This window comes from Antechinus flavipes, chromosome 2 (assembly GCF_016432865.1).
Source record: "Antechinus flavipes isolate AdamAnt ecotype Samford, QLD, Australia chromosome 2, AdamAnt_v2, whole genome shotgun sequence".
Taxonomy (NCBI): Eukaryota; Metazoa; Chordata; class Mammalia; order Dasyuromorphia; family Dasyuridae; genus Antechinus; species Antechinus flavipes.
The window spans coordinates 568,531,348-568,553,968 of record NC_067399.1 but is presented as its reverse complement, the minus strand read 5'-3'; the positions used below and the strand labels follow the sequence as shown (position 1 = coordinate 568,553,968).

General features: G+C 34.4%; 1 protein-coding gene across 1 annotated transcript in view; it reads right to left on the bottom strand.

The window, feature by feature from the left end:
- FANCI (FA complementation group I) overlaps positions 1 to 22,132 on the bottom strand; it is a 64,658-nt gene extending 42,526 nt beyond the window's left edge. The window contains exons 1-12 of the mRNA XM_051981084.1: positions 21,998 to 22,132; positions 19,634 to 19,736; positions 18,523 to 18,595; positions 14,629 to 14,759; positions 14,057 to 14,213; positions 12,987 to 13,044; positions 11,145 to 11,186; positions 10,459 to 10,582; positions 9,904 to 9,989; positions 7,100 to 7,226; positions 6,024 to 6,116; positions 4,733 to 4,869 (exon numbers count right to left, since the gene is read on the bottom strand). Coding sequence (XP_051837044.1) covers positions 4,733 to 4,869; positions 6,024 to 6,116; positions 7,100 to 7,226; positions 9,904 to 9,989; positions 10,459 to 10,582; positions 11,145 to 11,186; positions 12,987 to 13,044; positions 14,057 to 14,213; positions 14,629 to 14,759; positions 18,523 to 18,595; positions 19,634 to 19,717 — 1,112 coding nt within the window. The 5' untranslated portion in view covers positions 19,718 to 19,736; positions 21,998 to 22,132. The remainder of the gene's footprint in view (positions 1 to 4,732; positions 4,870 to 6,023; positions 6,117 to 7,099; positions 7,227 to 9,903; positions 9,990 to 10,458; positions 10,583 to 11,144; positions 11,187 to 12,986; positions 13,045 to 14,056; positions 14,214 to 14,628; positions 14,760 to 18,522; positions 18,596 to 19,633; positions 19,737 to 21,997) is intronic.
- Positions 22,133 to 22,621: the final 489 nt, after the last annotated feature.

The window sequence follows — 22,621 nt, the reverse complement described above, 5'->3', positions numbered from 1 at the left end:
GATGTATGAAGGCAGAAATATTAAGTGCATCTTTTTCATATGATGCTATTAAAATTACATGTAATAATAAAGGACACAAAAATTAATTAGAAATTAATTAGAAATGGATCCTAAAGAATAAGTCAAACAAAAAATCATAAGAGATCAATAATTTCATCAAAAAGAATGAAACTGGTGAAACAGCATATCAAAATTTATGGAATGCAGTCAAAGCACTATTTAGGAGAAATTATTTTATCTCCAAATGCTTACATGAATAAAATAGAGAAAGAGCAAATTAATGAATTTTAGAAATGCAATTTGAAAAAGCTAGAAAAAGAACAAAATTTTAAAACCCCAATTTAACAACTAAATTAGAAATTCTGAAAATCAAAGGAGAAGAAAATCTGACATTCTAAGTGAAATAAATGAATATTTACAAAAATACAAATTGCCAAGATTAATATAAGAGGACTAAAATACTTCAAAAAATTCCATTTTACAAAAGAAATTAAACAACCATCAATGAACTTTCTAAGAAAAAAATCTCCAGGGCTAGATGGATTTAAAAATAAATTCTACCAAACATGGAAAAACAAATTAATCCTAATACTATATAAACTATTTGGAAAAATATGTGAAGAATTCCTACAAATTCCTTTTATGGCACAAATATTGTGCTGATCCCAGGAAGAGCTAAAACAGAAAGAAAATTATAAACCAATTTCTTTTAATAAATATTTATGTAAAAATTTTAAATAAAATAGTAGCAAAGGGATTACAGCAATTTATCATCAGGATAATATGTTATGATCATGTGGGATTTATACCAGGAATGCAGTGCTGATTCATTATTAGAAAAATTATAAGCATAACTGACCACATCAATAACAAAACCAAAAGAAATCATGATATCTCAATAGATGCAGAAAAAGCCATTGGTACTTGGTAATAGCTAAGAAACATAGTGGTGAATCAATGGAACACAGGAAGTACAAAATATATAGTAGTAAATGACTATAGTAATCTATTAGTTGATAAACTCAAAGACTCCAGCTTCTGGAATAACAAGTAACTATTGGACAAAAATTGCTGGAAAAACTGGAAATTAGTATAGCAGAAACTAGGCATAAATTAAGATCTCACATATACCAAGATAATGTAAAAATGAATATGTGACTTAGACATAAACAATGCAATAAGCAAATTAGGAGAGCAAGGAACAGTTTATCTATCAATTTTATGGAAAAGTGAAGTTTGTGACCAAACAAGAGATTGAGGACATTATGAAATACAAAATGCATAATTTTGATTACATGATTAGGAGAAAAGTAGAAAACTGGGAAACAATTTTTACAGCAAGTGTCTGATAAAGGCCTCATTTCTTAAATATATAAAGAACTGAGTCAAATTTATAAGACGACCAGTCATTCCCCAGTTGATAAATGGTCAAAGCATATAAATAGGCAGTTTTCAGATGAAAAAATTAAAGTTATCAATAGTCATATGAAAAAATGCTCTAAATCACTAATTAGAGAAACACGAATTAAAACAGCTCTGAGATATCACCTCACACATATCAGATTGGAAAATATGACAGAAAATGAAAATGATATATATTGGAGAAGATGTGAGAAAATTGGGATGTTAACGCATTGCTGATGGAGTTGTGAACTGATCCAACCATTCTGGACAGCAACTTGGAACTATACCTAAAGGGCTATAAAATTATGTAGATTTTATCCAGCAATATCACTACTAATTGGAAAGGCCTTACATGTACAAATACATTTATTGCAGCTTTTTGTGATGGAAAAAAGTTGGAAATTGAAGGAATGCCCATCAATTGGAAAATGGCTAAACAAGTTGAGGCATACAAATATAATGAAATATTGTTCTATAAGAAATGATGAGAAGTTGGTTTCAGAAAAACCTAGAAAGACTTACATGAACTGATGCTGAGTGAAGTGAGCAGAACTAGGAGAACTTTGTACACAGTAACAGCAATATTGTGCAATGATCAACTATGAAAGACTTAGGTCTTCAGAGCAATACAATGATCCAAGATAATTCCAAAAGACTTATGATGGGAAATGCTTAGAACACACGGAGAAAAAGAACTATGGAATTTGAATGCAGATGAAATCATTATTTTCACTTTTTTTTTGGTGGCTTTTCCCTTTTGTTCTATTTCTTCTTGCACAATATGACTAATGTGTAAATATGTTTATATGACTGCATATGTATAACCTATATCAGATTTTCTGCTGTCACAGGGAAGGAGAAAAAATTCAGAACTCAAAATCTTATAAAAAATGAATGTTAAAAACTATTTTTACATGTAATTAGAAAAAAAATATTATTTACCTCCCTAAAAGGTCAAAAATCATAACCATCAAAAAGAACAGAAATTGCAGTGACTTGCGTCATGTAGAATGTTAGTATCTGTATTAAATCAAGTCAATAGATGACTGATCTGTGATCTAAGTATAGGATGATTTTTCTGGAGAAGGTAAAGGAACTAGAAGATTGCCTTTTTATATAGGAAGGATAAAGGGTTCTTATAGGAAACAGAAGCAAGTTTTCAAAAGAAAAAAAAGAATTTTGAGGTAAAGAAGGTAGCTGATCTTTATCAGAATGAGGATGAAGAGAAAGGGTATGAAAAGGTTAAAAACAGTTGAGGTTCTCTCTAAAAAAGAGAGAGCTGGATGTTCTGAAGAGGAAAAAGTTACTTGTTCATCCAAGAACAATACATAGTAGAACTAATCACTGGATGAGAGCTCATAGGGATGGTGATTGGGAAGAGCTGATAATTCTCTGATCAAGGATTCTTGCAATCCTTGCAAGAGTACAGATTATCTTGCAAGAGTAATCTGTTGTCTTTTGCAGGGTTGTATACAAAACATGGCAGAGAACCTTTGGACTTAGAAAAACAGCTGCCCATGAATGACTCTTTAAGAAGGAAGCTAAAATATATTATCCATGATTATAAAACCATGGGCAAAAACAAGGTTCAGGTTGCACCTTTCTTATTTGTCCACGAATGCAAAGGGATATCAGAAAAAAAATTATTTGGGAAATGAAAAGCTAACTAGGATGATAGTATCTGAACAGAATTTGGATTTCTGAACCCTGGAATATGGGATTGACAATTCTTGGCCACAGATGGAGTAGATTTAACAAAAGCTACTAAGTCTGCATTTTTTATAGGTTTCTTAAAAAATGCAATCAAAAGGCCTTAAACTAAAAAGAATAAAGGAGGGAGAAGACTGCTTATGAATATTCCCCAAATTATATAATATATAATTAGAAGAATAGCATCTGTGATACAAAATCATAAGAGAAACTCATACAAACTCATTTAAGCAAGGAAGTAATAAAACTCATAGCTTCAAATGTGTACATACAAATGTCCAAAGTTTTTAGGCAATAAAAAATAAGAACTAGTGGTGAAATTTTACCTCCTGGTTATCCTGAAATTTGATGGAATGAAAATCATGACTGAATTTTGGATCAGGAGAGGTATATTTTATTTAAAAGAAACAAAGTAGGTAAAAGAGAAGTGTAAAGTAACATTTTATATATTAAGAAGGCATACTTAGGTCAGAAAATACATGAACGAGAGTGAAAGAAACATAAGAAGAGACTATTTGGGTAAGGGTCAAAAGAGTGAGAAACAAAAGTGATTTTGTCTTTAGAGTATATAATAGACCACCTAGAAAGAGGAAATCAATGAAGAGTTTGGGAAATAGATAGCAAGAGACACTGAGCAATGAAAGAAAACATAAATTATCCAAATATCTGAAAGAAAAACAGCTTATAACTTCTTGCCTTGTTTTACAATTTTTTATTTCAAAAGATAGAGCAAATAGCGAAGGGAAAATTTATTCTGCATCTGATTGTCACTAATTAGTTTTTGAGATGAAAATGACTACTCCATCCTAGAGTATATGAAAAAAGAGAAAATCCGGGTAGAGTAGGATATGGGAAAGCACTTTTCAAAGGAAGAAAGAAAAGGTAGGATTCCATGGCAAAAATACTTAGGATGAATTCATCCCAGGCATATAGGAGTGGTTTGAGAATAAAATTATTAAATAGTATAATTTCTATCTCCCTATCTCTAATATCCAACCTCTTCTTTCTATTCAAACAGCCACTACTCTCATTCAGACCTTGATTACTTCTTGCCTGTAATACTGAATAGCTTCCTAATTGATCTCCCTTGTCTCAAATTTCTCTCCTTTTAAATCTATCTTTGAGACATGAGTGAGACAGTTTGAGACAAAAAGAGGATTTGACAGTTATCTCTCACCTGCTTAATTAATAAATTCTAATGGCTCCTGACTGCCTCTTGGATCAAACTTAAGTATCTGTGTTTAGTTCTAAAGCCCTTTATATCTTATTTCCAACTTTCCAACCATATCATATCTACTATTTTCTTCTGAAGTCTACAATCTAACTGAACTGCTGTTCTTGTGGTTGTTTATACACAATGCCAAATTTCCCTTCACTAGCTTTTTAACCTCATGCTGAAATGTACTGTCACCTCTTCTCTACCTTTTAGAATCCCTGTTTTGTTCAAAATTCTGTTAGTCTCGCTTGAGAAACTCGGCTGTTTCTGCCTCACCTCCTATATTTACCTCACATTTATTCTGCTTATACTCATTTATGAACACATTTCCCCAGATACTAACAGGTATATACATATTCCCAAGTAACAATGGCAAATAAGAAGCATTGTTTGTTAACTCACCTATTCTTAACCACTTCTAGGATCATGGTGGAGATACACGATTTTTGAGGGACAAGGTTCTGCAGAAACTTTGAACTGTGGAGAAGCTGGAGGTCCCTGAAGCTTTTGAGAATTGATGTTTTCAGAAGGTCAAATACCTAATACAATTAGAGGAAAAAGATATCAAACCAAAAAAATATAGCAGCTTTCATAACCTTTTTATAACATTGTTAAATGTTTATCAGAGCACAGCCACATGAATCGAGGAGATTTGATTCTGTTACTTGTCAGCATACTGTCTTATTCTTGGTATAAGTTTTGAAAAAAGATACTTACACATCATGGTCAGCCTTCAAAAAAAAATTATATATATATGTGTGTGTGTGTGTGTGTATATGTATGTGTGTGTATGTATTTTGCTTTAGATTTGACTGAGAATAGGGCTAAGAATTCTAACTCAGAGGGATAAATTGTTATAAACAGAATTAAAATCTGATGATGTATTTACTAAGAAGGGATAGGAAGGGCACATCCAAAGATTTTGTAACTTCAATGACCAGAAATCACTTCAGAATTTTTGGTTACTGTGGAGATCAAGCAGTTGATCTTTAATTGTTTCACTGTAACTAAATTTTTTTTTAGGACAGTACAAAACTTGTTTGAAATCCAAACCTCATTTAGTGTTGTGATCAGAAGTAATCAATTTTTCAGAAGTATTATAACACTCCTTCCCTTTCTTAGGCTGATCCTTCTCCTTGAAAATCCTTTTAAATTTATAAATGTTTTCACTAACATTACTACTTACTTTTTTGAATATTTAGTAGGCTAATGTAATTATTTACTAAATATTGCCTGTATCCTTTTGATAAGTTTCATGTACTCCTGTAAGAAACTCCTGACCTTTAAAACCTTCCCCTTGAGAGAATAAATTTCAAATAATCAATTCTACTGTTTTAGGACACTCGGCTGCTTGTACATCTTCCTGACCAATCTACCCTGATGAACTAATTTTTATTCAACCAGAAGCAATTTCTTAAAAATCAACGTATAAGAAACATGTCCAAAAATTCTATTAAGGTTCTTATCTTTGCTCTTTTAGGCTCACTTCTTTATTTCTATTCTTACTTCTCTCTCTTGTACAAAAAACAAAGACATGAGAAGGCAACATATAAAAGGTACCCTGGCCTCTAAAGAATGGCTGTAAACTATATAAGCACAGGCAGAAACCAGTGCCTCCAAGAACTGTTCCCCCAAGGAAATGTTCATTAACTACATGGAGTTACTGAGGAATCTCACCCTTCCACATAAATACCTGTTCCTCAAATCTTTGTATTCTTGCTACTGAGAGTAGGAGTGCAATGCTGAAGGGACATATAGTTTTGTTGGCATCTCCTTGCTGCCCAGCCTAGGATAAACATATCAAAAAAAAAGTTATTACTTACAACTTAAAGGTACAGCACAGCAAATAATACAATAAAACAGATCTTGGAATTTTTAAAGTTCCTTTCTCTGTAGGGATTCAAAAAAATGAATATATTATTATATTACGCTAATCAGTAGCTATTCAACAGGCATCAATATTGATGATTCCCTTTCACAGCAATTCTATGAAGCTGATGGTCTGTTCTTTTTCTAGAGTAGTTAGGTTAGTGACATATATCTGAACCAGTATCTGCCTTGTTAGGAAACAAAGTACTTTTCCTGTCAAGTATTTCTTCTCCTTCAAAACAAAGTAGAAGAGTCAGTAACTGAGTTTAAAAAGCTCTGTACTTGCAAACAGCAGCATCTGTACAGAGTTTTTAAGCTAACTAAATATTAAATGCCTTATTCCTAGTCCTCTATCCATTACACAAGACTGCCTATCACAAAGCATTGATAAGAGACAGAAACTTGTTATAAATTATTAACTGCTAAAAATCTAAATACTTTAATATTCAGAGTTTCTAAACTTATTACACTGATCAACAAGAGATATAAGTGAATATTATAAAAAACTGTTAAGAACAAACAGTATTATCATCATTTTTTAGAGTAGAAAACTGAAGCCAAGGTTTAAGGTCATATAAGATAACCAAGAAAGGGCCATTTCTCTTGTACAAAAAACATGTAATTATTTACTAAATATTGCCTTATTTATCACATATATCAGGGTTTTTTTCATTAAATCATATTACAGTAAAATTCTAAATGGAACCTGTTGGTTCGTTTAGTGATATATTGATGATCATTTAGTCTTAACTATAGAAGGATGACCTACTTTTAAAGTAATTTCATATTATAATAGCCTCACTTGATTCCTGATATTAATGACCAACATAAAAAAATTTCTAGTTCTAAATCTCTGCCCATTTCACCGAAATACTGAATTATTTTCAGGTTTTGCTGTACCTTTAAGTGTTTCATGAGCTCTCTACCTAGGTCCCGATCCAACTTGATGGCAAACACAATGTGCAGGATAATGGTGCCTTCCACATGACGCAGTTCACCAGATGGCACTGTGACAAGGTCCAACAAGCTAAAGGAATAGAAAGATGGGCCTGGGATATGTCACAGAATATAAACAATTGGTTGAAGCACTCAGCTGTGCCACTGGACCTAATCATAGTGAATTCAAAATAGAAATTGATTCATTCAATAAAAAATTTTGAGTGTCCATAATGTTCAAGGCGGTGTAGGACAAGAAGCTGTCTGTCTTCTAAAACCTTAAAATCAAGCAGAGAAGAGAGCCAAAGATAGTTGAAACTAAGTATTTGAAGAATTCTAAGAAAGGAGAAATCACTGACCATGAAAAGCTTCATTTGGACATGGTACTTAAGCTTGGCTTTGAAAAATGGGTAGGAATGGAGATGTAAAAGGCACTGCTGATAGAAAAAAAATGGCATAAGATAACATCTGTGCAAAAAGTCAAAGAAATAAAGAGTATATACTAAAACATTTATAGCAGCATTATGAGTAGCATAGAGTTGGAACGTATGAGAAGCCGGATTATCGAGAAATAGCTAAACACATTTTGGTGCGTGACTGTTATGGAATATTACTATATATAATAAACAATGAACATGAAGAATACAGAGAATCACAGGAAAACTTATAGAAACTAACACTATAAACAGAACCAGAAAAGCAACATATATAATGACCAAGATTGTTGCTTATTGCTAAAGAAGAGAGAAGTTACATTTCCTTTTTTTTTTTTTTACTGGAAAAGTAGAAGACTATAAATGTGGAATTTTGCATATATAGTCAATATTCATGTGCTTTTTGCTAATTTTGCTTAATTTTGCTAAACATCTTCCCCTCCCCCCCCCTTTTCACTCTCTTGTAACAAGGGATGGTTCACTGGGTGTTTGAGAAAGGATATGTGTATTTGGAAACTAAGACGATATAAAACAAAAGATAAAAATTAAAATTGTTTTTAAAAAGAAAGAACAACAAATGTTTTATCAAGAACAGATTCAAGGTCTCTTGAACAAACTATTACAATGTGAAATGAGTAAAAGCAGGACAACAATTTATAGTTACAATGCCAGCATTTTAAGAAAAAAATCAAACTACTTTGAAAGACTTAAGAACTCTCATCAGTGAAATTATTAACCATAACTGTAGAGGAAAATGAGGAAAACTGCTTTTTATACTCTGACAGAGGGATATAGACTCAAAGTTTCAAATAAAATACACATTCTTGTATGTGGCAAATAACTGGATTGTTTTTGCTTGACTGTATGTTAAAAAGATTTTTGTTTTAAATTTTTCAATTGAGGGGAAGGATTTTGGAGAGGACGAAAAGATACATAGTGTTGTCATACAAAAAAGGGAGACAAAAAGTCATTGAAGCATTTTAAAAATCACAAAGAACAAAAGGAAGTTCAGAAGGAGATACATAAGTAGGCTAGGTTTAAACTAATATGGTTGGGGCAGCTAGATAGTGCTAAGGACAATGCACTGGCTCCAAAGTCAGGACCTTAATTCTAATCCAGCTATGTGATCCTAAGCAAGCCACTTAACCTCAACTGCCCCCCCCCCTCCCTAAGATGTTGAATTTACTGTATTTTTTTAAAAGTAATCTATATCTAAGAAGTTCGTGGTTTCACATAGAACCCTTTTTTTTTTTTCTGTTTAAATTTGCATATAAAACTGTTTATTGGGGAGCTGGTTGTTAAGTACACACAAAAAAAGAAACTGAACATCTTTAAGTCATTACTGATGACTATAAATTAGGCAAATTGTCACCTGGATTATCTACAACTGAGCAGGAATACAATTCTTCATAGTTCTTTTCAATACAGACAGTTCTCACTTGAGGTAAATTTGTATTATATAGATTGCTTTGGCTCCTATTGGTACAACTCTGTGCCAAGAATCTTCAGCTTTGGTTAGGGGAGAAAGAGAGGTCTGTGGAAGAATTAACATAGCTTAAGCAAGAATAATCTGTCCTTGAAACTAGGAAATGGTACACTTCCAGTTCAACAACGCAGGAAATAGCTCAATCCTCAATTATTTAGTGTAGGTTACATCAATAATAAGTAATCATGGACGTGGCTCTCTTCAGCAGTGAGATTAACCAAATCAGTTCCAATTGTTCAATAGTGAGGGGAGCCAGTTACATCCAGCAAAAGAACTATGGGAAATTAGTCTGGACCACAACATAGCATTTCCACTCCTTCTGTTTTTGTCTGCTTATATTTTTGTTTCCTTTCTCAGGTTATTTTTATCTTATTTCTAAGTCCAATTTTTCTTGTGCAGCAAAATAACTGTATGGATATGTGTACATATATTTTGCTTAACATATACTTTGACATATTTAACATGTATTGATTAACCTGCCATCTAGGGGAGAGGGTGGAGGGAAGGAAGGGAAAAGTTGGAACAGAAGGTTTTGCAAGGGTCAACGCTGAAAAATTACCCATGCATATATCTTGTAAGTAAAAAGCTATAATAAAAAAAAATAAAATTTTAAAAAAGAATAAGTAATCATGAGTATTTTTATATAAAATATCCAGATCCTGAAACTAACCACATGGCTTATCAGAAAATGATAGAAAAGAGTGAAGGTTAAGTGTTCTCAAACTCCACAGCTTCATGTGGAGACTAGGAGGGTTCTGGGTAGGGTAAGCCAAAAGAGTAGACAAAAAAAATGTAATTATGTACAGATAAAAACTATTGTTTTACAAAAGAATGACTTTATTACTCACTCATCACCACACTGCTCCTCATGGTGTGATTTATCCATCTGACTGAAGAAGGCTATAATTCCTTCCAGAACTTTTGTTCTACTTCCCTGGAAGTTATGGAGAAAAAAACAAAAAAACAAACAAAAAAATGAACCAAACTATTCAAGATTAACAGTATCTTTCAATCCAAAGGCTTCTTAAAGCATAAAGCTAAATGGACCAAAACTATATCCTAGAACCACATATTGAATGCAGAATATTTTCACATGGGTCTGGAGTGGCTCTGAGGAACTAGATAATGGGAAACACTGCACTGTGATTTATGTACCACAGCCACTAATTTTGCTGCTACACACAAAATGTAATCTGCCACTATACGAATGTTTTTCTCAGTATGAAAGTGTGAGATGCAATCAAATGTACCTGTATGCTGAAATACAGAGTCTATACACTAGGATATTTCTGGAGTTCTCTCTAAACCTGAAAGAACAACAGGCTGGATCATTCTGAATGACTAATTTCAATTTGGCTGGTTCAATTTTGGAATTTAAAAATAAAAATCTTTTTTGCTCCTACCTTAGAGGAAAGCAGCAGAAGCTGGTAGACCAAAGGAGGTATCTCTTGGAGGTCCAATTTGGAGAGCAGCCTCAGGACCTTTTCTACCACAAACTCCAACTCCTCTATGCTTAGAGGGACATCCCTGTGGATCAGACATTTTTATAATCTGTGGACATACCCTAGATGCCCAAATGCTATCTAATTCTATCTTAATGCTTCCTAGCATTTACAATTCCAAGAAAGAAAATCCTAGGAGATTATTGGAATAATCCACCTTCTGATTTCTGACTAAAGCCCTTTAGAAGAACCAATAAACTCATCCAAACAAGGACCAAAAATCTGAAAAAATCCGTAACATTATGAGATGTAGAGATGGAAGGGACCCCACAGACACTCCAATTCAAGTCACTTATTTCACAGATGATGAAAGGACAGCCTACAAACATGAAACGACTTGCCCACAACCACACACAGGGGGTTTGACTCCAGGCCATCTGCTTCTTCTGGCTTCTTTCACTAAATCATTTTCCTCACATGCTTATACTTTGGAGCCAAGGAGAAAAAGAACTTCTCTGACATACAAGAGTAAGAGGCTACTGGCCCAGGCAGTTCAGAGAATAGCCAGAGGCATGTGCAAGAGTTTTGTCAAACAAATTTCTAAAAGGACAAGTTAGGAAAATAAAGAACGAAGACTACAATTTTACCTGAACATAGACGTAAGTTGGATTACAAACTGCTGGTCCCATCTGATTAAACAAAATGCCAAAATAAGAAAAGTTATTTATTTTAATTTGCAGAAATTAGTCAAGAGAAAAAAAATTTTAGCTGATTTAAGCTTGCTTCAACCCTATTAGAAAGCAGCATAATCTAGATAAGAAATGGTAAGCTTTTGAAACTCTCAGTTTGGCATTTCTGCAATTGAGTAAAATCTGGTTTTTAGGAAATTTTATTTAACAATTTTTTATTTCCTCTTTATTACCATATCAGTGCTCATTACAGTAGATACAAAGAAGTAAAATTGCTCCACTGTGGGCACCAAACGATATTAAAAAAATCAAATAAATAAACAAGGCCACATCCGAGGATACTTCCATGAGCTTCGAATCATTTATTCAACAGCTTTTGAGTTCAGTATATTACAATGTACGGAATTAAACTAAAAAACAAAAAACAAAAATCCAGGATTTGAATAAAGACAAAAGACCAAAACTGCATGAAAGAGAACTAAGAAGCAATGGTTTTTTATTGTTTTTATTCTGTAGATTTGTACTATGGAATAATTTTTTTTTTAATTGGCTCATAACCTTCATTGTCCATGACAATCTGTAGCTTGATAGGGACTTCTCTAAACAATTTGCAGCTTTTTAATTACAAAAAAGTTTCTCACCTTTGACTTACCTTGGCTCAAGAGTCTGTAAAATTATATTAGGAAGCAGGAATTCAATTCTTTTCTTGACAAACTCTGACTATAAGGCATATAATCTCTCCTCAAGGTTATCTCTTGTCACCTTTTCAATGTGACTATTGATATATACAACGTTACAGATGGAAAGAGCCTTCAAAATGATCTGGGTCCAATAGCCTCATTTTAGGATGAAGAGGCCCAAGGTCATTTAGATAACAAGTGACAGAACAGGGCCTCAAATCCAAGTTAAGTATCATAACTTCAATTCCAGTGTCCTTTCCATTTTATTTTTTATATTTTATTTATTTATCATATTATATTTATCATATTATATTTTATCATATTAAATGCCCCTCCAGAAAAGCAATTTGCCAACTAATGCTTAGAAATCTTTTTTGTCATAAAAATATTTTAATTGTAAAATATCTGTTGCAATCATACCTCTCAAAACACTTATGTTTCCATTCCTTTTCCCAATTTCACTTCAAATTTCATTTGAAAACAACTTTTAATTCTCCTAACACAGCAGAAAAAAACTCAAGGTTATGTTAGCACAAAGGAAATAAATCCCAAGTATCTGGACTCCACAGCTTGTAGTGATTCTTTATTGTGTGTAAAAGATTAGTGCTGTCCTTTCTGTTATATGGGTGCCAAAACCCCTAAATCCCAAGTAGCTAAGATGTCTTCCTTCTCTTAGTAAGTCATGCCAAAAGGCAAAGACAGAAAGAAAGTGAATAAAGTATGTCATAATGAATTCCATAGAGGTTAAAGGTATGCTTTTTCTTTTCTTTAAGAAATTGATCATCAGAAAAAGATGGGAGTGAAGGGTAATAACTCTACTAGCTTGAGAAATTGAGAATACTTGACACTCTAAGAAGTTCCTAAAGTGGTATCTAATGAGTCAAATCTCTATCCTGAAAGGAGTTATTCAAATAAATAGAAAATGCTTTGCTGAGAACATGAATGTAACATTTAAAATTCTTCATTAACTAAAATAATTCAATACAAAATAAATGATTCTCTAATGGTACAACATATGACAAGAGTGCAAATAGAAGCTTGTTGTTCAAAGAAACAAGTTCCTGCTCTTTATGGCCATGTATAGCTCTTAAAAAAATCACAAGATGATTAAGAGACTTACCGGCTAGAACACAGTGTGTTAATCAGCTGCTTCTTATATTCTTCGCCATTCAGCTCACCTGAAAAATACAAACAGCACAACTGCTCCACTTTCCTTTACTCATTCCCCACAAGAGCTGTTCAAAAACAATTTCCTTCTCAACTTCTCAACCCCCACCCTCACAATACACAATTCAGCTTCCAACACTTCCTTGAGAAGACTGAAAATATCCAATAGGAACAAAGGAGGGGGAGACTTCAGGTCCCCATCTCTGTTCTTTAAAATATACAAGGATCATTAGCCATTTTCTTCTTCTTCTCTCTGATCTGTGATTTTTCTCCATGACAGTGTTTCTAGACATATGTCTGTCCCCAGACATTCTTGCTTCCTAAAGGAACATTATTCGCTCCCATGCTTCTTTAATTTTTCCCTCCCCATTGATTCCTTCCCAAAAACATTAGTTCCATACAACTATCATTTCTTCCTTCTCCCTCACAACCAAACTTTTATGAAAGTGATTTATGTCTGGCACCTCTTCCCTCAACACCAATTCTCTTCAACTCTTTGTAATATGGCTTTTTAAGTTACTAAAAGAACTTAAGACACTAGAGAAAATGTCACCCCCAAACAATTTATTCCAAGAATTTATTTAATCTGGGCCTACTGTTTTTGAATTGGATTAAACAAAGACATTTCCTCTACTAGTTTGGTTAGTACAAACAATATAAAGTCTCTCAGGAAGAGATCAAGATCCATTCCTAAACTGTTTTGTCTTCTAGTCAAGGAAGATGCATTAGATGATACTGAGTATTATTTCTTAATATTTTCTAAAACAAAAAGAGATCTTATTGCTTCAGATTTTCATACTTCCCTAGGGACTGCACAGAACATTTTGTTAGGGATCTCACTTATTCTTCAATATTCTGTATTAAAGTTGTTTGTATTTATGTTTTACTTCCCTATAAGACTGCAAGCTCTTTCAGTGCTCACCTAAACTTCATATTTTCCTTAGCATCAAATGCAATACTTTGTACACAGTAGGTTTTCAAATCTTTATTGAACTGAACTTCTGAAAAGTGGAAAGAAATTACCTTTTCCATAAGCCAGGTTTTCTTTTTTGGTAGCTAGGGCAGTAAGAATAATGGGTAGTAACTCCAGAGACTTCCCATTCACCAAGCTGCCTTCCCTGACAACATCAACAAATCCATTGGCTAACTCAACCAAGGAGGAGCCAGGCAAACTGTGAGCCTAAAAGTTCAAAGGTCAAAGAAATCAAATAAGGGCCAGAAGATGATACGTCTAAAAAAACAGCACTTTTTCTTGAATTAATAAATTAGTATTACCTAGAGATGAATTATCCCCAAAAGGTACAGACCTGAAAAGGAATTGTTCTAAAAACTAGAAGTGGCTATATAAAGGGTATAAATCCCCTGCAAATTACCCTATTTTTTGAACCACAAACATGTCACATTTTCATAAGCATGAAATTCAATGTAATTAATTAATGTTGTATGGTCCAAAAGCAAGACTTTAAAAAATTGCTGCTTAAAATAAAAGCTGGCACTGCACTGAGCTTAATACCATGAAATTTCCCTAATTCTTCTTTTTACAAACAGCAAACCTAGGAAAGTCATCCCAAGAAATCCTTAAGCTTTCATTTTACCTCAAGCATCAGTAGCCCTGTGATTTCAGATGCTACTTCTCTATGCAGATCTCCTGATTCCACCAACTGGATACAATATTTGTATACTTTGAGTCTCCTAAGCGATCCAGCCTCCTCAGAACATGGAGAACCTAATTGTTTTAGAAGAAGAGATGGAAAAACAAAGCAGAAAACAAAAAATGCTATTATTACTATTATAACAGAACATAGAGAAAACAGACAGATTGAAAAAGACAAAAGATTAATCATGCATCCCTCTAAAACTAATCACAATAGTATCCAAGAATAGTGACCAAAAGGCAAATTCATAGTATTTAATGTATTAAATTACTTGTTTGCTATAACAAAGGCACAGAAAATTTTCTTTTAAATATATAACTAGATACAGCAAAGAAAAAAAAAGAGACTCTGAGAGGATATTTCTCACTGATTATAACAACAGCTTGTCAGATAACTAATATAAGACCTCTTCAAAATACATTATATTGTCAGTCATGTACACATAGGGGTTGAAAGACTTCTCAGCAATGCAATGATCTTAACATAAGTGCAAAGGACTTATGAGGAAAAAATGTTATCCATATCCACATAAAAAACTGATGGACTCAGAAGGTAGATTGAAGTATTTTTTCCCAGTTACTTTATTCTCTCATGGTTTTTTTCCCCTTTTGATCTGTTTCTTCTTTCACAACTGTGACTAATATGGCAATGTTTTACATGATAGTACATGTGTAAACTATATCAAATTGTTCACCATCTTTGGAAGAGGGGAGGAATTTTGTCAATATGAATATTAAAAATTTTCTTGGCATGTTTAACTGGGGAAAAAATAAAATACTTCATAAAAAAAAAAAAAAGAAGCAGTAGCTTCTGACCATACAAAGTTACTAAGGTGATAAGGAAGATCAAAACACATACTCAGAAGATAAAATCAAAACCTCCAAGAAAAATATGGATTGGTCTCAGGCTGTGAAAGAGATCAAAAAAGATTTTTAAGATCAAGTAAAAGAGGTAGAGGAAAAATTGGGAAGAAAAATAAGAGAAACACAAGAAAACAAGTCAACATCTTAGTAAAAGGAGACAAAAAATACTGAAGAAAATAATTCCTCAAAAAACATACTAAATCAAATGGTAAAGGAAGTACAAAAATCCAATGAGGAAGAAAATGCTTTTAAGCAAAATTGGCCAAGTGAATAAAAAGGTACAAAAGCTCAAGAAAATAATGCCTTCAAAATCAGAAATGAGCAAATGGAAGTTAATGACTTACCAAAAGAATAAAAAAAAACAAAAAAAACAGAAAAACAATGTGAACTATCTAAACAAGTGATCTGGAAAACAGATCCAGGAGAGATAATTTTAAAATTATCAAACTACCTGAAAGTCATGATGGGAAAAAAAAAAAAAAAAAAAAAAGAGCTTGGACAGCATCTTTCAAGAAATTATCAAGGAAAACTGCCCTGATATTCTAGAATCACAGGGTAAAACAAATCAAAAGAAGTCATCTCCTACAGAAGATCCCAAAATTAAAACTCCAGGAACATTACTGTCAAATTCTAAGGCTTTCAGGTCAAGGATAAAATATTGTAAGCAGCCAGAAACTAGTTAGGATAAAACACATTCTAATAGCTTCTACATTTAAAATTTTTTCTTTTTCTTTTCTTTTTTCTTTTTTTTTTTTTTTTTTGGGGGGGGGGGAAGAATTAGAAGGGGACCCAACCTTGCTTCCACAATATGAGTTTTGTGGAAATGCTTTCCATGACTTCACTTATATAACCTATGTCAAATTGCTGGCCTTCTCATTGAGGGGTTTTAGGAGGAACAAAAGATCTGGAATTCAACGTTTTAAAGACAAATGTTTAAAAAAATATTTTTACATGTAACTGAGGAAAAATAAAATGCTAAATAAAAAAAAGGAGGAGGAAGATATGAGAATAAAGAGGAATTGTTTTAATCATGAGTGTGACTTATCATAGGCCAATCAGTGGGAAATATCCAATAAGCAGCCAGATATGCAAAATCTCAGGAGAAAGACTGAGTTTAGTTTTGGGAATGACATACCCAAAGATGATAAACCCACTAGAGCCAACAAGATAGCTGACAAGGAATATGTACAAATAGAATTAGGTCTAGGAAAGAATCCTGGACTATACTCTTAACTAGGAACATAATATGGAGAAACCAGACAGAAATTATAGAAGTAATCAGATAGGTAGGAGGAAAATGTCACGAAAATCTAAAGGAGAGAATACCCAGGAAGACAATGTAATCAATAAAATAAAATATTAGAGCTCAAGGAAAACAAGATCTGAGAAAAAGACCACTAACTCTGGCTAATAAGAAATCACTAGCAATGTTGGAGAGACTAGTTTCAATTAAGAGATGGGATTAGAAACTAGACTTCAAGGGACTGAGAAATAAGTGTAACAAACATAGACAGTTTTTTCTAAGAGTCTGGCTGTGAAAGGGAGTTATGTAGGATGATAACTTAAGGAGTCAAGTTTTTTGTTTGTTTGTAAAGAATGAGAGAGATCAAAGTATCAAGGAGCAGAAAGGGATCCAGAGATAGAAATTTAAGATAAAAAAGATGGATAAAATAGTTGTACAGGCAATATGCTCCAATAAATGCTATGTGATCTAAGGTGTAAGTATTTAGTTAGGTTTTGAGAGAAGGGCCACTCTTTCACTACTAGAGGAGAGAATGGGGAAGGGGAAGAGAGAGGTAGGGAGGTTATTATGGAATTTTAAGATGTAGGGGAGAAAGTTCACAGAAAAATAGTCTCTGATTTCTCAGTAAAGTATTTTTTAAGATTTGCAATTAAAGGAAGGAGACAAAAAGATCTTTCATAGGCTTAAGGAAAAAAGAAATGTTTGAAACAATCCCTGCAGATAGTATAATAAAAAGAGTATTAAGGAAAAGCAAACGTATTGCTCTGCAGTAATGAGGGGCCAGTTGAGCACATAAAACACAAATTTGTAAAGGACTTAGTCAGCATGATCATGTGGTTTCCTTAGCAATACATGAGTAAGCAGACAAATGTCAAACAGTGAGAGCACTCTTAGGTGAGATTTAGCATGGGATAAACAGTGATAAAAGAAGTGATCAAGGACAGTTCAAGTTTCCATAAATGTAGATTCAAGCAATTTTAAAAATGTTTAAATCTGTCTCATGAAAAGTGGGAGACTGCTGCCTTGTAGTAAAAAATGGTTTTACTGACAAAGAAAGAAAGAAAACAACTAAATAATTACTTGTCAAAAGCCCAAAACCATTTTTCACTTTCACCGTTATATCTCATGTCAATGTACCATTTTCCAGTACACATGCCCACCTCGAAGAGTGTGAGACAGACTTCTGCCATTATAGAACTAGCACCTGTTCAAGAAGTAGAAATAAAAGAGCTCTACCTGCTTTTAAGAAAAGAACTGGATAAAGTATTTTATTAAATGACAGGGCTCCTTAACTTCAAATTAAGACATAGATTAGGTAGCAATTACAGCTATTGCCTTAAACACACTTTTAAAGACACCAAATCAAGGGGAATGATAGGTAAAAAGCTTCCCCTAATCACCAATAAACCAACATCATTCAAATCTTATTCAATAAAATTCTTTTTAAACCAACAACAACAATAACAACAAACCTCAGCTGTCCTTTCATTTTGTTCAGTGGCCTAGTTGATTTTACAAAACCATACCTGGGTATACAAAATGCCCTTTGGGTATGATCATTTAGGAGAGTGGAGACAGAAAGGTAAGCAGTTAAAGAAACAGTTAAGTTTTATATATCCTCACCATAAACAAATTCAATGACTAACAATTAGCCAGAGAAATAAGGCAGTTCTTTAAGCCACTTTTAAGACAAAGCAATGTTAACAACCACATTATCCTCATTATTACCCTTGAAGATGCCTTTCAAAAGTGCTCCAGGTGATTTTCCTTTTACTGCATGCTTCTGAAGGAGACCAGTCAGCTGTAACCATAGAAAGAATAGTTTCAAATTTTAATTTATTTAATTTAATTAATAGTAAGAAACATCATTGGCCAGTAAAAATAATTTTTTATATATATATATATGTCCTTCTTAGGGACAGATCTCTAATTGACACCAATAACTACAAGTCAAATTTTTTTTTAAAAATAGGGCAGTGAGGTAACTTTAAAAGTTAATCCAATTTTTAAATTTTATTTTTGAAAACAAAACAATCATAATCCTTGCAAATAAGTAATATGATACAAATAAGTATGCAAATAACTACAAAATTAGTTTAACATGTTTAACTAATTAAGAGTGAAAAGTCTTATGTTCAATTAGTGTTGCCATAATGTAGTACATAGGATAGGCTTATGCCATTTTCAATTACTGTAGCAAGAATACATTAAGAACTTTTATTCTCATTCACTCAACCATAACTGCAATAGTAAAAGAATGACAGAGAAAGTGCTAAGAATCAGTTTTCAAACTATCTCTACACACTATCTTAATTGTTAATACTCAGAATGTAAGCCTGGCTGATGAACAAGCGTGGACAATATTGAAAGAACTGAATCGTATCAAACGACAAATAAAACAAGTCAAGAAATGGCATAAAAGACTTTATCCAAGAAATCTATGAAGTGTTAAGAGGTAGACCACTCAGGAAGCAAGGGCAAGAGATCCCAAGGGCAAGGCTAATTGTGCATGCAGGTGCCAACCCTGATCACATTGAAAGTCCAGAGGAAGCCCCTTAATCTGCTGAGGAGCCTCCCAGGGAAGGGTTCATGAACAGGAGATCAAAGAGGAAAAGGTACTACTGCAGCAAACATTCACATTGATGACATAATAGAACAAAGAACTTTTCATTCAGATATAATTACTTACATTCCTGTCCTCTCATATTTCAGGAAAACCAAAATTTGATGATCAAAGATTAGTTGTCCTTTCACTGTCATTTTGCATTTACATAATGTAGCATTTTAGTACTAAAAACTTTTAGTAAGAGTTTCCTCAGCAATAATAAATCATACTCACCTCATCATCTTTCAGGCATTGTAGAAATTCTTGCAGTTTCTCTGCTGTTTTTTCTGTTGCTAGAGAGAGAATTTTTTGGTCCATTGTAGCTCATCTCATGGAACTGTAGAAAAAGTACATTACATGAGGGCTTGATTTTCAAAGAATCCTAGAGCTGAAAGATGTTGGCAGGTTACTATATCTATTTCTCTTTCCTCTCCTCCAGAAAAACAAAGGATTCTAATTTTTAATCCATTGAAAGGTCTTTAGATTTCCCCCAATATCTTCCCTTTCTTAAGATCTCTATTGTCCTCAAAGTGACTTTCGTGGCTATTATTAAGGATAAAGAACTGCTAAAAATGAATGATCAGCTTCACAATAACACAACAGAAACTGTGCTGGATCTGAAATCAGGAAAACCTAAATTCAAAACCAGCTTCAGATACTTACTAGCTTTGTGGTCTTGATTAAATCTCACTGTTTGCCTCAGTTTTTTCATCTACAAAATGGAGATAAGAATATCTACCTCCCAAGAAAGCTATGAGAAGAAAATGAAATATTTGCAAAGTACTTTGCAAACCTTAAAGAACTATAAATGCTAGCAATTATTATTACTGAGCTGCCACTTAGTATGAATGTAAAGTGGGGATTTACAAATTCATAATTTCATCCTAAAGTCTAATTTTTTTCTTAGGGACATCAGTTTTGACATATCTTTATCTTATCTTACTGGCACAAAAAACATTTGTTAAAAGACACAGATCACCTTTGAAGAGGAACATACAGCAACAACATGAACAAAAGCATAGGGATAGGACTTCACAAATTGCATCTGTGAAGGAAAAGTAGAGCTGGAAAAGAAATTTCAAGATAAGGAGTAATGGGAGATAAAGTTGGAAGGGTAGGGACAAATCTCAAAAGCCAGAATCCTAAGGAGCTTATCCAATGGTTTTCAAAGTGTCCCTAAGTACAGGGATTTCCTAATTTTGTGAGACAAAATCCCTGGCACCATGCTGAGTGCAGTTTGATCTCTGCACAATCTGGCTTGGCACTGGGAAGGTCACAACTGCAGGTTTATCCAATAACAAGCCACCTTCTGTTGTGAAATCTAAGAGGATAAAGAAGAGAAAATGTTGGAGGAGAGAGGCAGTGGAATTCAAAACCCCAGATGTATTGCCTGAAAACCCTCTTCTCTTTCAAATTTAAATGTCCTGGATGCTATACCATCATAGCAAAGAAATTGTGCCTTGAGAAAAAAAAGAGAGAGAGAGAACTATCAGCACTTTAGCCATTGGCAAACTTCTGGGTTTTAGGGCAGAGGAGTGACAAGATAAAAGCAATGTTTTACAAAGATAAATCTATTGAGATGGTGGTGGGGGTGAATGTGAATAAAACCAGAGGAAATGAGACTCAGCTAAGCAATTTACTGAAATCCACAGTAAATGAAGTACCAAGATAATAGTTGGAAAGCAAGAGACAAATCTGAGAAGTAATAGGAAGTTAAGCTATGGCATGGATACTGACTGGATTTGGGAAAACAGGGTAGAATCAAAGATGACTCCAAAGTTTCTAGTCAAGATGTGGGGGGAAGGGGGGGAGGGGAGAAAGACATCTTAAGAAACAATGTGAGAAGCCAATAAATTCAATATAAATCAACAAGTACTTATGAAGTATCTACTACACATTTAACCACATAACAGATAAATGATCTGCCCAAGTTTATGGACATCCATAACTGGCATCAGAGAACTCAACTAGCAAGTTGCTGAGGTTCTCAATCCACCTGGAAGACCTGTCAGGGATTTCCACACTCTTATTCAGGTGAGGATATTCTGATCAATCTGGAGCCCAGGGTTAGGGAGCAGGCGAGCTGGACGACGTGGGACTACCTAGAGCTGGCTTCCAGGTCTAGTTCTTCTCTAAGAGTCCTCGACAAGCATGGGCCACTCACTTATTAGCCTCGCCGATTCTGTTTCCTCCTCTGTAAAATGAAAAGCTTAGACCAGATGAGAGTGCTTTCCATCTCTTAATTAAAAGGGAGGGGGGCGCTGTTTCTTGAAGTAGCTAGCTTCTGGTCTGAGGTGTCTCACTGTAAACATTTCTGGAGCATCTGCGTGCAGAACCGTACGTGGACAAAGGAGGGAGGAGGACGGGAGTGACAGCACGGTGAACAGCTCCTGACTTAAGCAGTTTATGGTCTGGATGGGAGTGGAAGTGGGGGTGGGGTGGAGCGCCGCAAACTCGGCGAACTGGACAAAATTCCTTCAAGGCCGGAGGGCCAGGATTAACCCACCCCCTCCCCTAACCCTTTTGCAGGCAGCACTAGAAGCACTAGGGGCCTGGAGACCCCACCTCAGCCCTACGCCCCGAGCCGTCCCCCATTACCGGGCTCCCGAACCACTGGACCTAATGAGCGTCGTGAAGTAGGACACCCAAAAGCACAGTTCCTGCTCGAATCCAGGACTCCAAAAGTTTCTTGAGGGGCACTTCCGCTTAACAGCCGCTAGCCCACTCCGAATCTCCCGCTAAATAGGAGAGCGCGCTGACCTCACTTCCGTTATCCGAGGCAACAACTCCCGCCCCCACTACCCTTGGGCGGCCGGTTTCCGTTCTTCCGGGTCCTGCAATTTAGAAGATACCAAAAGTCTTAAAAAGGGGGGGGAGGGAGAACAAGAAGGTAGGGAAATAGCGGGGCAATTTGGTATCATGGGAAAGGAGCTGGCCTTTGGTAAACGAATAATCAGGCTGGAGCTCCATTTCATTTGCGGGGGAGGATGAATTGCGTCTAGTTCTCCACTATCTCTTTCAGGTACCCTCCTACTTTCAGACTTCTCCCTTCTCCGTAGTCTCATTTTGATGTTGACAGTCTCAAACTTCCAAACTGAGTTAGGTTTTTGCCGGGTGATGCAGCTCTTCTTGCATCATTCTCTCTTACTTTTTCTCCTCTCCTTTTGCCCAAGCCTTTGTATCCTCAGCGCGTAGCATAGGGTCTGTCGGGATGGTCACAAA